Source organism: Ranitomeya imitator, chromosome 4, assembly GCF_032444005.1.
Source record: "Ranitomeya imitator isolate aRanImi1 chromosome 4, aRanImi1.pri, whole genome shotgun sequence".
Lineage (NCBI taxonomy): Eukaryota > Metazoa > Chordata > Amphibia > Anura > Dendrobatidae > Ranitomeya > Ranitomeya imitator.
The window spans coordinates 406442917-406460068 of NC_091285.1; the positions used below are offsets into that span (position 1 = coordinate 406442917).

General features: G+C 47.2%; 1 protein-coding gene across 1 annotated transcript in view; it reads left to right on the top strand.

Annotated features, from left to right (window-relative positions):
- Positions 1-17152, top strand: part of EXOC4 (exocyst complex component 4) — a 684877-nt gene that overhangs the window by 6707 nt on the left and 661018 nt on the right. Inside the window, exon 2 of the mRNA XM_069765360.1 lies at positions 7754-7943. Coding sequence (XP_069621461.1) covers positions 7754-7943 — 190 coding nt within the window. The remainder of the gene's footprint in view (positions 1-7753; positions 7944-17152) is intronic.

The window sequence follows — 17152 nt, forward strand, 5'->3', positions numbered from 1 at the left end:
CCACATTTGCTATGCGCCAGTCCTGCGGAACAGACCCTGTCGCTATAGAGTCCCTAAAAATAAGAAATAATGGTTTATCTATTACATTACTTAGTTCTCTTAGTACTCGTGGGTGTATGCCATCCGGACCCGGAGATTTATCTATTTTAATCTTATTTAGCCGGTTTCGCACCTCTTCTTGGGTTAGATTGGTGACCCTTAATATAGGGTTTTCATTGTTTCTTGGGATTTCACCTAGCATTTCATTTTCCACCGTGAATACCGTGGAGAAGAAGGTGTTTAATATGTTAGCTTTTTCCTCGTCATCTACAACCATTCTTTCCTCACTATTTTTTAAGGGGCCTACATTTTCAGTTTTTATTCTTTTACTATTGATATAGTTGAAGAACAGTTTGGGATTAGTTTTACTCTCCTTAGCAATGTGCTTCTCTGTTTCCTTTTTGGCAGCTTTAATTAGTTTTTTAGATAAAGTATTTTTCTCCCTATAGTTTTTTAGAGCTGTGCTGTATTTTGGACCATCTTTTTGTATGTACCGTCATGGAGCAGCTGGCATGCAAATGTGTGCTGTAATGGTCCTCACCCTGCAGTGAGCTGCCGTAATTCCTGGCACAGCTCTGCTGAGTAGTGCACCATTGTTGTCCAAATTCTCAATTAAAAAGAAAAATCGTGAACATTTACTAACAGCCCATCCTCATCCTCCTTTAACACTTAAGGTACCGTCACACATAACGATATCGTTAACGATATCGTTGCTTTTTGTGACTTAGCAACGATATCGTTAACGAAATCGTTATGTGTGACAGCGACCAACGATCAGGCCCCTGCTGGGAGATCGTTGGTCGCTGGGGAAAGTCCAGCACTTTATTTTGTCGCTGGATCTCCCGCTAACGTCGCTGAATCGGCGTGTGTGACGCCGATTCAGCGATGTCTTCACTGGTAACCAGGGTAAATATCGGGTTACTAAGCGCAGGGCCGCGCTTAGTAACCCGATGTTTACCCTGGTTACCGTTGTAAATGTAAAAAAAACAAACACTACATACTTACATTCCCGGTGACTGGTCATGTCCCTCGCCGTCAGCTTCCCGCACTGACTGGTGAGCGCCGGCCAGCCGTAAAGTACAGCACAGCAGTGACGTCACCGCTGTGCTTTACGGCCGGCACTCAGTCAGTGCTGGAAGCTGAAGGCGAGGGACATGACCAGACACCGGGAATGTAAGTATGTAGTGTTTGTTTTTTTTACATTTACAACGGTAACCAGGGTAAACATCGGATTACTAAGCGTGGCCCTGCACTTAGTAACCTGATGTTTACCCTGGTTACCCAGGGACCTCGGCATCATTGGTCGCTGGAGAGCTGTCTGTGTGACAGCTCTCCAGCGACCAAACAGCGACGCTGCAGCGATCGACATCGTTGTCGGTATCGCTGCAGCGTCGCTTAGTGTGACGGTACCTTTAGAACTTAGTAGGAAGAGTTTCCATGGGAAATCTACTTTGCTGTTCATATTAGGAGTTTTTTGAGCATTCTTTTTTGTTACTTAAGGTTTTGAAAAACACCTGATGGAAGAAGTAAGTGTCTGACACGCTTCCTTGAAGTGGATCCTGATGGAATCCTTTTCAAACTAAGAATGCCCTAAGAATGCAGATGATAAAACTCTTCTTAGGGTACCGTCACACAGTGGCATTTTGATCGCTACGACGGCACGATTTGTGACGTTCCAGCGATATATCCGTGACGTTCCAGCGATCTCGCAGTGTCTGACACGCTCCTGCGATCAGGGATCCCGCTGAGAATCGTACGTCGTAGCAGATCGTTTGAAACTTTCTTTCGTCGTCTAGTGTCCCGCTGCGGCGGCATGATCGCATGGTGTAACAAAGGTGTGCACGATATTGTATACGATGTGCGCATAGTAACCAACGGCTTCTACATCACACATACGTCATGAAATTATCGCTCCAGCGTCGTACATTGCAAAGTGTGACAGCAGTCCACGACGCTGGAGCGATATTGTTACGATCATGGAGCGTCACGGATCGTGCCGTCGTAGCGATCAAAATGCCACTGTGTGACGGTACCCTTAGGGCACGTGTCCACGACGTCTTTTTCAGGCAACGTCCACTTGAAATCTGCCTGTAAGAGCACTTAAACATGCTAAACTTAATTAACACATGCAATGCAATGACAAAAGATCTGCTGTTTAGTATTTTTGAGCTTCTTTAAACCTAAATGAAAGCACTGCCTAAATGTTAATAACACCGGTCTGTTCTTCATTTGTATGCCCCTCACTATTTTTTATATACAGTTTAAAAAAAGTAAATAAAAAAAATGACACAGCGTCAAAAATGATTACAAAAGTGTCAAAGATGGCACTGTAGAAAAAACACAAAACACCTCTGTACTCTTCTTCAAAAATCTAGGCAGTACGTCAGTGTCTTAGAGACTTTGTATGCACATACCTTAAAACCTTTCCAATCCTCTAAAGGGAAAGAATATCTCCCCAAAAATAAATGATCTGAAGCAATTTCCTTAGTGCAAGTTTCTCATGGCAGATTTCTACCAACTTTTTAAAAACATCTGAATGGGCTTTAATAAAAATATTCACGTACCTGCTGCAGAAAGGTGTATGGCACTAATTGTCAGGCTGCATTCACACATCCGTGTGTTTCCCTAGGCGCATCCTAGTTGCATCCTCATTGCTTCAGTCTTGGGTATGTGCACACGTAGAAAGGTCCACTGCGGATTTTTCTGCAGCGGATTTGATAAATCACAAAACAGTGCGTTTTTCCTGTGGATTTATCGTGGATGTACTGTGGATTTACCGCAGTTTTTGTGCGGTTTCTACTGTGGTTTTACACCTGCGGTTTTCTATTATGGAGCAGGTGTAAAACCGCTGCGGATAACGCACAAAGAATTGACATGCTGCGGAAAATAAACTGCTGTGTTTCCGCGCGTTTTTTTCTGCAGCATGTGCACTGCGGATTGCGTTTCCCATAGGTTTACATTGTACTGTAAACGCATGGGAAACCGCTGCGGATTCGCAGCAAAATCCGCAGCGTGTGCACATGGCCGTTTTCTTATCTGCTTTTTTTTTTTCACTGAATCCTGTACACTGTCAGAACTTGTTAATCCATTGATTCAACAATGAATCCGTTAATAATGGATGAAATTTGGCTGGTAATCTGAAGCACAAGGTCTGTCTTCCTAATTTCATCCGTGTCTCACGGATCCCCAAATGCTTTAATGGCCGAGTCTGATCAGCAAAACTGATGAGAATAGGACAAGTTCTGAGTCTCACTAGAGACACAAACCTTATTTTAAAACTGCTGTATATATGGCTCAGTGAAACTTTATGGGTTATTGTGCTGTCTGAGAAAAAAGCTGGCAGTCCTAGGACGTGTCACACGGTGTGCTGATGTAGCCTTATAGACATTGCCGCTCTGCTTCTAGGGGAGAAAACCTCCATAATTTCGTGCCATGCAGAGCTCGTGGCGATGTTCATCTGGATAACTGTAGGGGATATATTTATAATGCAGTGTTAGATCCTTCCATGTCTGAGCTATAAAAATAAGTTCGGAAGAGAGTTTGACTCCACAGGAAATTGTACAAATGGGCAGGATGCTGAGAACTCATGAGTCGCAGGAAGGAGCTGGATCGTCTCTACAATATGTTTTCTGTGTTCCTTTTTAAGACAGTTATGTGATATAATAAATGGACTGAAATAACAAACTATCAGATGTAAGCTAACATACTCCCCACCCCAGTCAGTCCACAGTGTAGTGTAAGTGCCACCATCATGGTGTATGCACAGTATAGTTAGTGCTGCCTTCATGGTGTGTGCACAGTGTAGTTAGTGTCGCGATCATGGTGTGTGCACAGTGTAGTGTTAGTGCTGCCTTCATGGTGTGTGCACAGTGTAGTTAGTGTCGCGATCATGGTGTGTGCACAGTGTAGTGTTAGTGCTGCCTTCATGGTGTGTGCACAGTGCAGTGTTAGTGCTGCCTTCATGGTGTGTGCACAGTGTAGTTAGTGTCGCGATCATGGTGTGTGCACAGTGCAGTGTTAGTGCTGCCTTCATGGTGTGTGCACAGTGTAGTTAGTGTCGCGATCATGGTGTGTTCACTGTGTAGTTAGTGTCGCCATCATGGTGTGTGCACAGTGTAGTGTTAGTGCTGCCGTCATGGTGTGTGCACAGTGTAGTTAGTGTCGCGATCATGGTGTGTTCACAGTGTAGTTAGTGTCGCCATCATGGTGTTTTCACAGTGTAGTAAGTGCTGCCATCATGGTGTGTGCACAGTGTAGTTAGTGTCGCCATCATGGTGTGTGCTCAGGGTAGTGTTAGTGCTGCCATCATGGTGTGTGCACAGTGAAGTATGTGTCGCCATCATGGTGTGTGCACAGGGTAGTGTTAGTGCCGCCCCACCAGGGGGTGTGCACAGTGTAGTGTTAGTGCCGCCACCAGGGTGTGTTCACAGGATAGTGTTAGTGCCCCCACCAGGGTGTGTGCACAGTGTAGTGTTAGTGCCGCCACCAGGGTGTGTGCACAGGATAGTGTTAGTGCCGCCACAAGGGTGTGTGCACAGTGTAGTGTTAGTGCTGCCTTCATGGTGTGTGCACAGTGTAGTGTTAGTGCTGCCTTCATGGTGTGTGCACAGTGTAGTGATAGTGCTGCCTTCATGGTGTGTGCACAGTGTAGTAAGTGCTGCCATCATGGTGTGTGCACAGTGTAGTTAGTGTCGCTATCATGGTGTGTGCTCAGGGTAGTGTTAGTGCTGCCATCATGGTGTGTGCACAGGGTAGTGTTAGTGCTGCCACCAGGGTGTGTGCACAGGGTATTGTTAGTGCTGCCATCAGGGTGTGCACACTGTATAGTGTTAGTGCTGCCACCAGGGTGTCTGCACTGTATAGTGTTGGTGCTGCCATCAGGGTGTCTGCACTTTATAGTGTTAGTGCTGCCATCAGCGGGTGTGCACAGTGTAGTGTTAGTGCTGCCATCAGGGTGTGTGCACAGTGTAGTTGGTGTCGCCATCATGGTGTGTGCACAGTGTAGTGTTAGTGCTGCCATCAAGGTGTGTGCACAGGGTAGTGTTAGTGCTGCCATCATGGTGTGTGCACAGTGTAGTTGGTGTCGCCATCATGGTGTTTTCACAGTGTAGTAAGTGCTGCCATCATGGTGTGTGCACAGTGTAGTGTTAGTGCTGCCATCATGGTGTATGCACAGTGTAGTGTTAGTGCCGCCACCAGGGGGTGTGCACAGGGTAGTGGTAGTGCCGCCACCAGGGTGTGTGCATAGGATAGTGTTAGTACCGCCACCAGGGTGTGTGCACAGTGTAGTGTTAGTGCTGCCATCATGGTGTGTGCACAGTGTAGTGTTAGTGCTGCCATCAGGGTGTGCACACTGTATAGTGTTAGTGCTGCAACCAGGGTGTCTGCACTGTATAGTGTTAGTGCTGCCATCAGGGTGTCTGCACTTTATAGTGTTAGTGCTGCCATCAGGGTGTCTGCACTGTATAGTGTTAGTGCTGCCACCAGCGGGTGTGCACAGGGTAGTGTTAGTGCTGCCATCAGGGTGTGTGCATAGTGTAGTGTTAGTGCTGCCATCATGGTGTGTGCACAGTGTAGTGTTAGTGCTGCCATCAGGGTGTCTGCACTGTATAGTGTTAGTGCTGCCACCAGGGTGTGTGCACAGGGTAGTGTTAGCGCTGCCATCAGGGTGTGTGCACAGGGTAGTGTTAGTGCTGCCATCAGGGTGTGTGCATAGTGTAGTGTTAGTGCTGCCATCATGGTGTGTGCACAGTGTAGTGTTAGTGCTGCCATCAGGGTGTCTGCACTGTATAGTGTTAGTGCTGCCACCAGGGTGTGTGCACAGGGTAGTGTTAGCGCTGCCATCAGGGTGTGTGCACAGGGTAGTGTTAGTGCTGCCATCAGGGTGTGTGCACAGTGTAGTGTTAGTGCTGCCATCAGGGTGTGTGCACAGGGTAGTGTTAGTGCTGCCATCAGGGTGTGTGCACAGTGTAGTGTTAGTGCTGCCATCATGGTGTGTGCACAGTGTAGTGTTAGTGCTGCCATCAAGGTGTGTGCACAGGGTAGTGTTAGTGCTGCCATCATGGTGTGTGCACAGTGTAGTTGGTGTCGCCATCATGGTGTTTTCACAGTGTAGTAAGTGCTGCCATCATGGTGTGTGCACAGTGTAGTGTTAGTGCTGCCACCAGCGGGTGTGCACAGGGTAGTGTTAGTGCTGCCATCAGGGTGTGTGCATAGTGTAGTGTTAGTGCTGCCATCATGGTGTGTGCACAGTGTAGTGTTAGTGCTGCCATCAGGGTGTCTGCACTGTATAGTGTTAGTGCTGCCACCAGGGTGTGTGCACAGGGTAGTGTTAGCGCTGCCATCAGGGTGTGTGCACAGGGTAGTGTTAGTGCTGCCATCAGGGTGTGCACAGTGTAGTGTTAGTGCTGCCATCAGGGTGTGTGCACAGGGTAGTGTTAGTGCTGCCATCAGGGTGTGCACAGTGTAGTGTTAGTGCTGCCATCAGGGTGTGTGCACAGGGTAGTGTTAGTGCTGCCATCAGGGTGTGTGCACAGGGTAGTGTTAGTGCTGCCATCAGGGTGTGTGCACAGGGTAGTGTTAGTGCTGCCATCAGGGTGCATGCACAGGGTAGTGTTAGTGCTGCCATCAGGGTGTCTGCACTGTATAGTGTTAGTGCTGCCCACCAGGGTGTGTGCACCTTGTAGTGCTAGTGCCGCCATCGGGGTGTGTCCACCTTGTAGTCTGGATTCATGTATACTGCCTGGAGTCCATTTCTGTGTGTGTGTGTGTGTGTTTTTTTTTTTGTGTGTGAAAAAATAGTGGTTTGGTGGCCTTCATGCGTATAAAATGTAAATTTCTGAAATATAGGCGCGCGCGGGGGGCTGGGCTTTATAAGAAAACTAACATGGCAGTGAAGGGGGCCTTCAGCAAGCCCCCCAGCTGCTATGGTAGCACATGGGCACGCACATGGGGAAAGTGCAGTGGGTGCTGTTACATGCATTCATCCGCGACCCAGCTATTTAAATGCAGCTATAGTGATAAACTGCAGCAGTTATATGATTAAACAGCAGTGATTGGAGCTCCCTCTGGTCGCTTCTGTTACAAGCTGATGCTGGATAAATAGCACAGTTGGCATCTGTTGGGCATGGTGTTGGCTCAGTTCATATGCATGGTCCATTCACCTCTTGAGCCCATAAAGCGTAAATTTACATTAAATTATTGTGAAGGTGTTAAAGGCCCAGTATGTTCCTAGTTGATCTGGGAAAAATGTACAGTTTCAGTATGGCATTCTCTATTTCATTCTGTAAATGGAGAATGTAACAATTATTAACGCCTTAAGGCCTTGCAAGTTCTTTTGTTTTTTTCTCTCCTTGTTCCAAGAGCATTAACTTTTTTATTTTTCCATTGACATAGTTGTGCACGTTCTTGTTTTTTTGGATGATGATTTGCACCTTTGATTGCACTATTTATTTTGCCATGTGACGTTTTGATCGCTTTTCTTATACTCAGCTTGGCTAAGCATGCATGTGTTTTCAGTGGGTGAAGGGGAATAAGATGTGGCAAGATGGTGTATATTACTTGCCTATAAATGCAAGGGGAGTCAGGACACCCCTCACCAATTTATGCCGGCATCATATGTTCCAAAGAAAACTTTAGCAGTTATGACCTGGAAATTCATCTGCATCACATACGAGTTTTACAGACCAAAACATAACCAAAACTTTTCTTCCAGGACCCTTTCAACTAGTGATGATGTTGAGGACAGAGCGACTGAGAGAGGCCGTTTGGAGGCGGCTTATGAGAGCTGTGATAAAGATCTGGATAAGAAGATTGAGCAGCACTTTACAGAACTCACGACTGCCATACGCACTTACCAAAACATCACCGAACGGATTACCAACTCCCGCAATAAGATCAAGCAGGTAAGCCACTAGTGATGTGTGTGTGAAATTATGATTATTATTATACATTTTTATAGCGCCATTTATTCCATGGCACTTTACATGTGAACGGGGCAAATATAGACAAGTACAATAAACATGAGTAAAACAAGGCACACACAGGTACACGAGGAGCGAGGACCCTGCCCGCGAGGGCTCACAGTCTACAGGGGATGGGTGAGGATACACTAGGAGAGGGTAGAGCTGGTCATGCAGCGGTTTAGTAGACTCGGGATCACTGTAGATTGAAGGCTTGTCAGAAAAGGTGGGTCTTCAGGTTCCTTTTGAAGGTTTCCATGGTAGGCGAGAGCCTGATGTGTTGGGGTAGAGAGTTCCAGAGTATAGGGGAAGCACGGGAGAAGTCTTGGATGCGGTTGTGGGAGGAAGAGATGAAAGAGGAGTAGAGAAGGAGATCATGAGACGATCGAAGGTTGCGTGTAGGTACCGGGAGACCATGTCACAGATGTATGGAGGAGTCAGGTTGTGAATGGCTTTGTATGTCATTGTTAGTGTTTTGAACTGTAGCCTCTGGGCAATAGGAAGCCAGTGAAGGGCCTGACAGAGAGGAGAGGCTGGGGAGTAACGGGGAGACAGGTGGATTAGTCGGGCAGCAGAGTTTAGGATAGATTGTACTGGTGCCAGAGTGCTAGAGGGGAAGCCAGAGAGTAGGAGGTTGCAGTAGTCGAGGCGGGAGATAAGGGCATGTACTAGTGTTTTTGTGGTTTCATGGTCAAGGAATGCACGGATCTGGGAAATGTTTTTGAGTTGGAATCGACAAGAGGAGGCAAGGGCTTGGATATGTGGCTTGAAAGAGAGGGTAGAGTCAAGGATCACCCTGAGGCACCGGGCGTGTAGGAACGGGGAAAGTGAGCAGCCATTGACATTGATGGATAGGTCAGGTGGAGGGGTAGAGTGAGGTGGGGGAAAGATGATGAATTCTGTTTTGTCCATGTTCAGTTTTAGAAAATGAGCAGAAAAGAACGATGAAATAGCAGACAGACATTGTGGAATTTTGGTCAGAAATTAAGTGAGATCGGGTCCAGATAGGTACAGTAGATCTGCAAGTCATCAGCGTAGAGATGATATTGTAAACCGTGGGATTCTATGAGCTGTCCCAGGCCGAAGGTGTAGATGGAGAAGAGTAGGGGTCCTAGAACTGAGCCTTGGGTACACAAACAGACAAGGGGCGAGGTGAGGAGGTGGTGTGTGAGAGGGAGACACTGAATGTCTGGTCTATTAGATATGATGAGATCCAGGATAGGGCCAAGTCTGTGATGCCAAGAGATGAGAGAATCTGTAACAGGAGTGAGAGATCCACAGTGTCAAAGGCAGAAGACCGGTCCAGGAGGAGAACAGATTAGTGTCGCTTGCTTTTGGCGGTTAAGAGGTCATTGGTCACTTAAGTTAGGGCAGTTTCAGTTGAGTGATGTGGTCGGAAGCCAGATTGTAACCGGTCAAAGAGGGAGCAGGAGGAGAGGTGGGAGGACAGTTCAAGATGGACATGCTGTTCCAGTAGTTTTGAGGCATAAGGGAGAAGGGATATCGGGTGAAAGCTGGACACAGAGGATGGGTCGAGGGCGGGTTTTTTGAGGATAGGTGTGATTGATGCGTGTTTGAAGGATGAGGGAAAGACACCATTTGTAAGTGAGAGGTTGAAGAGTTGTGTTAGGGTTGGGATGAAGACTTGCGAGGTTAGGGATGAGGTGGGACAGGAGCAGGTCAAGCGTGCAAGTGGTGAGGTGTGATCTTGACAGAAGGATGGAGAGCTGATCATCTGTCATGGTGGAGAAGCTGGTTTTGGAACAGGGCTGAGAAGTCAAGAGGAGGGGCATTGGGGGATGCGGGCCAAAGCTTTGTCTGATATCGATCTTCTACTTAAAGAAAGAGGCAAGTTCTTCAGCAGAAATGAGAGGGGAGGGAGGAGATGCTGGGGGACGGAGTAGAGATTTGAAAGTTTTGAAGAGCTGTTTAGGATTGTGAGTCAGGGAGGATATGAGAGATGAAAAGTAAGTTTGTTTTGAGGCAGTGAGCGTGGACTTGAAGCTGGCGAGGGACTGCTTGTATGCATTGAAGTGCTCAGCAGAACGAGATCTCTTCCATCTCCCCTCAGCAACCCTGGAAGCCCGTCTCAGTTCTTTGGTCAGGCTGGTTAGCCAGCACTGCCTGTTGATTATACGAGTTTTGCTATGCATGAGCGGGGCGGCTGAATCGAGTGTTGCTGTTATTGTGGTGTTATAAAAAGTGTCAGCAGCATCTGTGTCATGGAAGGAAGCTATGTCTGTAAGAGGGAGAAGGGACTCAGACAGTGAGTGTAGATTGAGGTTGAGGTTGAGATTGAGGGTGAGTGAGTTTGTGGAGGTTGTGCACTAGGAGGGGAGAGGGAAGAAAATGTCAGTAGGTTGTGGTCAGACAGAGGGAGGGTTGAGTTAGTGAGATTAGTAAGGGAACAGAGGCGGGTGAAGATGGGGTCCAATGTGTGGCCATCTTTATGGGTGGCTGCGGGTGACCATTGAGTGAGACCAAAGGAGGCAGTGAGCGATAAAAGTTTAGAGGCGGCTAAGGTGGAAGTGTCAGTGGGGATATTGAAGTCACCCATGATAATAGTGGGGGTGTCGGCTGAGAGGAAATGAAGTAGCCACGTGGTGAAGTGGTCAAGAAAGGTGGAGATGCTAGTTCTGGGGGGGCGGTAGATGACAGCCAGCTGGAGGTTGGAGGGGGAGTAGATGCGGACGAAGTGCGCCTCACACGAGGGAAGAGTAGCGGAGGGTGGTAGTGGAATTGGGGTGAAGGAGCAGGTATCGGACTGGAGCAAGCCAACCCCTCCACCATGTTTGTTGCTGGGGCGAGGGGTGTGAGAAGGGTGGAATCCACCATAGGAAAGCACGGCTGGAGAGGCTGAGTCGGGGGGTGAGCAAGGTTTCAGTGATGCCGAGGAAGGAGAGTTTGTTGGTGATGAAGAGGTTGTGGATAAATGACAGTTTATTGCAGACAGAGCGTGCATTCCATAGTGCTCCAGGTAGGGGGACCGGAGGAGTAGGGTCTGGATGAATGGGTATGAGGTTACTGTGGTTGCGAAGACGTGTAGAGGATCGTGGAAGGGGGTTAGAAATGAGTGTGGGGATGTGTTGAGGAAGGCCAGGATTTGGGGATACGTCACCAGCCATGAGGAGCAGCAGACAGCGCGTTAGACGGTGGGAGCTGGATAGGTCATGATGTGGCCGTGTGTGCCTGGAGAAAAAGGATTGTATGTGTAGGAACAGTTCTGTGGAGGAGGTGAGGTGGCTGGGGAGGATGGAGGAAGAAATGACTACTAGTTCCTTACTGGGTGGAGGGATTACAGGAGATAGGGAGAAATAAAGTAGTATGGTGGTGAATGTTAAAAGAAACCAAAACATTATAGTAGTTTTCTATTCCTTAACCTTCCAGTCAATTCCAGTCCAATTCTAGTCTAATTCATAGTAATTAAAAATCTGTAATTTAAAAGATGGAATTTGAAAGATGGTCAGACTCATGGCTCATTGTGAATACACTGGAAAAGATTCTGGGGGTATGTGCCAAAAGTATCTCTAGGGCTCTGTTCATTTGACTGTGGCTAAAAGGGTGTCTTTTTGTCCTCCTTTTAAGCTGCTGTATGTTAATATGAAAAAAAAAAGGTTGGTGTGGGGGGGTTATGGAATGGCATATTAGACAACACTATTTGAAAAATGGTGTACAGGAAAAAATTATACCATATGCTATAAAATCCAGCGGCTTTCTTTAAGAAACAGTGCCACACTTGTTCACAGGTCATGTGTTGTATAGCAGTTCCGTTACGACTAATTGGGTTTAATGGAGTTGAGCTAAAATGCCAGTTACCACCCGAAGTTGGGATAGCCCTGTTTTTGGAAGAAAGAAACTATTTTTGTAATTCTAGGCTACTTCATTACAATGATGTCAACAGAGCCTATATCTTTCTGACTGTCTGTCTTTTATGAAAATATTTTGAACCAAAAGTAGTTGTTATTCCTCTATCAATAAAGACACTAATAGCACAATAAGGGTATGTCAGAATTCAAAGCACACTTGTAATGCCTGCTGCAGCACAGCAGCACACAACCTCCACCAGGGGGTGCGGGTGAAGGAAAATAGGTACACTCACAGAGAAACCACAGAGCAGCAGGCAGGAGCCACTAGGTGGCGGAAGAGTAGTCAGAAAAGCCGTGTCAGCAACAGAGCGGGAACAAAGTACCAGAGGTCACAGCAATACATGTGGTCAGAAACAAGCCTAAGAAGTCAGTCGGTCGGTAGTAGGAAAGCCAGTGACGGAAGACAAACGAACAGGTCAGGGGGCAAGCTAAGTCAAATACCAAGAGGTCACAACACAGAAAGCGAGTACTACTACAAGTGAAGTCACAGGGGAAACAGGAGCGGGATCTAAGTAAACGGGCAGAGGACAAATCAGGGTACAACGGGGTCAGCTGCTCAGGCCAGAGACTGGAACTAGGACTGACACAGCTTGCAGGTAATGCCGTACTGAAATAGCCAGACAGATACCAAAACGAGGCAAGGAGGATTAACCCCCGCATGACCATCCTGGGAAAGAATAATCAGAAACAAACCCTGGACTGGATCATGACAACTCTTATTATGCAGATTTTTTTTCTTCTTTATCTGGTTAGGGCTTTGTAAACATCATACTTGTGTGCATTATTACTTGTGTGCCCATATAGATGACATAGGAGGGTCGATCCTACTAACAGATGGCCTTTGTGTGCAATTATGTTTTCAACAGTTTTTACTGTAAATTATTTTCCTTGTAGTCGGGTAAAACATGGCTTTTATTCAGTTATGTGCCTCATTATCAGAACCATCGAAAGGAAAAATGAGTCTTGCCCATAGCAACCAAACATACGACAAATTTAAAGGGACTCTTCCAGCACAGAATGACTGTTCAAACCAAGTACAGGCGCTTGGTGTCTCATAGTGGAGCCAATCATCAGGGCCGGCGTCAGCACCCGGGCAAATGCCGGGGCCCTGGCGAGATGGGGGGGCCCATTTATGGTAGCGTACAAGTACTTCTGTACACACACATGCGCGAGTCCTGGGGCCCCGCAGCCGGACTTCATCCCTGCTGTGTGTGACTCTTACATACACGGTGACAGTCATTCACTCTCTGAGGGTTTCGCTGGCGGCAGCGCTGCGCAGCTGCAATACTCACCTCCGCCAGCCCGTCACCATGGATACGAAGAGAGTCACTTCCGGGCCGGCGGTCATCTGTCCCTGTCACTTCCGGTCGGGTGAGTGAGAGTGTCTACTCTAGAGCTCGTCATCCAAGCAAGAGCTCAGAGAAGACCGTCCAGGACAGGTCCAGCAGCACTGCAGCGCCAAGCAGAACACGAGCAGCAGCTGCAGTCAGGTCACGGTGCACGGTCGGTCCCTGTGTCCACAACGGGGGGCAGCGGCGCCGCATGAAGCAGTGAGTCTCAGTGAGTGAGTCTTCGTTCGGTCCCAATGCATTGCGGGGGCGGGGGGATGCAGACTGCTGAACCTGGGAGCCGACTCCTGAGGACAAGGTACGAGTACGACCTTTACAGGTGGCGGGAGTGGATCATGGTCTCAGACTCTGCAACTTGCAAGACAGACAGTACTGTCTGGGACTTGTGTGCAGCTACAATATGGTATGTTAGTGATGCTGGCTGGGACTTGTAGTCATAGACTACTGTTACTGTATATACTAAATAACTGGCTGTGTTATATACTACGTGGGCGGTGTTATATACTACGTCACGGGGCTGTGTTATATACTGCGCGGGCTGTGTTATATACTGCGCGGGCTGTGTTATATACTGCGCGGGCTGTGTTATATACTGCGCGGGCTGTGTTATATACTGCGCGGGCTGTGTTATATACTGCGCGGGCTGTGTTATATACTGCGCGGGCTGTGTTATATACTGCGCGGGCTGTGTTATATACTGCGCGGGCTGTGTTATATACTGCGCGGGCTGTGTTATATACTGCGCGGGCTGTGTTATATACTGCGCGGGCTGTGTTATATACTGCGCGGGCTGTGTTATATACTGCGCGGGCTGTGTTATATACTGCGCGGGCTGTGTTATATACTGCGCGGGCTGTGTTATATACTGCGCGGGCTGTGTTATATACTGCGCGGGCTGTGTTATATACTGCGCGGGCTGTGTTATATACTGCGCGGGCTGTGTTATATACTGCGCGGGCTGTGTTATATACTGCGCGGGCTGTGTTATATACTGCGCGGGCTGTGTTATATACTGCGCGGGCTGTGTTATATACTGCGCGGGCTGTGTTATATACTGCGCGGGCTGTGTTATATACTGCGCGGGCTGTGTTATATACTGCGCGGGCTGTGTTATATACTGCGCGGGCTGTGTTATATACTGCGCGGGCTGTGTTATATACTGCGCGGGCTGTGTTACATACTATATGGGCTGTTATATGCTACGTGGGAAGTGCTATATACTATATGGTCTGTTATATGCTATGTGGCTGTGTTATATACTACGTGGGCTGTGTTATATACTACATGGCTGTGTTATATGCGATCATGAATCGTGGTATGTGTTAAAGGGGGGCCCACTGAGACTCTTTCGCCCGGGGCCCTCAAAAACCTGGAGCCGGCCCTGCGCAATCATTTACATACACCTTCCCACCTGTTTGGTTTTCATCTATCTCCGCCCTTCTCTGGCCCTAGAAGTAAGAGCTGTCATTCTAAGAGGGAGGTGGACATTGAGGGAAAACAAGCAGGTACTATGGTGTATATAAATGATTGGCTCTGCCATGAAGCACCGACTGGCAGGACTTAGTTTGAACAGTCATTCTGTACTGACATAGTCCCTTTTAGTCTTTTTTTAGCAGTTTAAGAACAGAAAGCTGAGCGGTGATTGGATGATAGGGGCCACAAGCCCATGAATAGATCACTTCTGCTGGTTTGCAGCATTGCAACAGACCTACGAAGAAAGTGCATCAGTTATGCATATTAAGCTTCTTTCACAATGTATTTTTGGCGTGTCCAAAAAGCTGTTTGCATTTATGTAAAACTAGATGGAGGCCCGATGCTCTCGCATCGGGAGGGCAGTAGTGTCACGATGAGGGCAGACATGCGGTGCTGTTGTTGCCTAATGGCATCCTGTGATTATCTAATGACTTTTGCATCAGGAGACTCATGTGCTTGACGCCTACGCTTATATGCATTGTTTTTGTCCCAGCGATGCTGCTGTTCTTCAAGAGTCTCATTTGCCCTTTTGTTGTGTTCGACATTGTGCCTTTTGTGAGGTAAAAAAAAAAAAAGAGAGAAACACACGCAACTGCGGATCCACAAAAAAGAATTGACATGTTGCGGAAAATAAAGCGCTGCGATTACGCGCAGAATTTTCCACAGCATGTGCACAGGGTTTTTGCATTTCCCGTTCATTAACATTGTGTGTACTCTGTACTGCGGATTTAAGGCAATTCCGTGCTTCCAAAAATGCTGCAGAAATGCATCAAAATCCGCAACGTATGCACATACCCTTAATGTGACCGGCTTCCTCTGCCTGTAGACACGTTGCGCATCTGCTGCCGGGATCAGCGGCGGTCACATTAAAATTGCGCATGTGCTCCTCCTGTGCAAAGATGACGGCAGTCAGTGAATCATTTGGCTGATCCCAGCAGCGGCATGTTCGCGATGGTGTTCCGCTGGTGGTACCGCGCAAGAGGCTGCGTGAGAGTGTGTGCATGTGTGGTGCGACAGTGTTCTGTAGGTTGGTACCAGCAGCAGTTTCCATATTGAGACACCCATCATTTGGGTGTCGCAATATGGCGGTCGGTGAACTTCCTCCGCTTTGAATTCTGGGATACGGTGACATCTGGACTGAACAGGAAATGAAAACATTGCAAAGCAATTATATAAATGGATATTTCCTTAAGCTCCCATTTTCCCCACAGAGGCCTAATGAGTGTCCTTTTGGCCTTGGTTGGGGTGATCTATGTTGGTATTAGTGATGAGCGAACGAGCTCAGATAAAGCGTTCGCTCGTTAATACCGTATTTTGTGGCGTATAAGATGACTTTTTAACCCCTAAAAATTGTCCCAAAAGTCAGGGGTCGTCTTATACGCCGGGTACCTGACCGCGACGTCATCGAAGTTCCTTCACTCACTCCATTCTTAGGAACGGAGGCAGACGCTAGCAGCGCTGAGAACCAGGGTCCGTCGGAGGGGTGAGTATATCCATATTTTTTATTTTTATTCTTTATTTTTTACATGAATATGGATCCCAGGGCCTGAAGGAGAGTCTCCTCTCCTCCAGACCCTGGGAACCACACGCCGTATAAGATGACTGGGCGTATAAGATGACCCCCGTCTTATACGGTGGGTATATCCCAAATTCCATATTTTATATGGAAAAGTTGGGGGTCGTCTTATATGCCCAGTCGTCTTATACACCAGAAAATACATAGTTGGTATACCTTTTGTGTGCTGTATGGAATAGTACTGTCTGATGAGCTATTCCATTCAGCAATATCCAATAATAAAAGTTTACTGCTGTATATACACTGTGTGCAGAATTATTAGGCAAGTTGTATTTTAGAGGATTATTTTTATTATTGATCAACAACTATGTTCTCAATCAACCCAAAAGACTCATAAATAACAAAGCTTAATATTTTTGGAAGTTGGAGTGGGGTTTTTTAGATTTGGCTATTGTAGGAGGATATCTATTTGTGCAGGTGACTATTACTGTGCAGAATTATTAGGCAACTTAATAAAAACCAAACATATTCCCATCTCACTTGTTAATTTTCACCAGGTAAACCAATATAACTGCACAAAATTTAGAAATAAATATTTCTGACATGAAAAAACAAAACCCCATAAAATTAGTGACCAATATAGCCACCTTTCTTTATGATGACACTCAACAGCCTTCCATCCATAGATTCTGTCAGTTAGTTGCTTGATCTGTTTACGATCAACATTGCGTGCAGCAGCCACCACAGCCTCCCAGACACTGTTCCGAGAGGTGTACTGTTTTCCCTCCCTGTAGATCTCACATTTTATGAGGGACCACAGGTTCTCTACGGGGTTCAGATCAGGTGAACAAGGGGGCCACGTCATTATTTTTTCTTCTTTAAGACCTTTACTGGCCAGCCCCGCAGTGGAGTAGTTGGAGACACATGATGGAGCATTGTCCTGCTGAA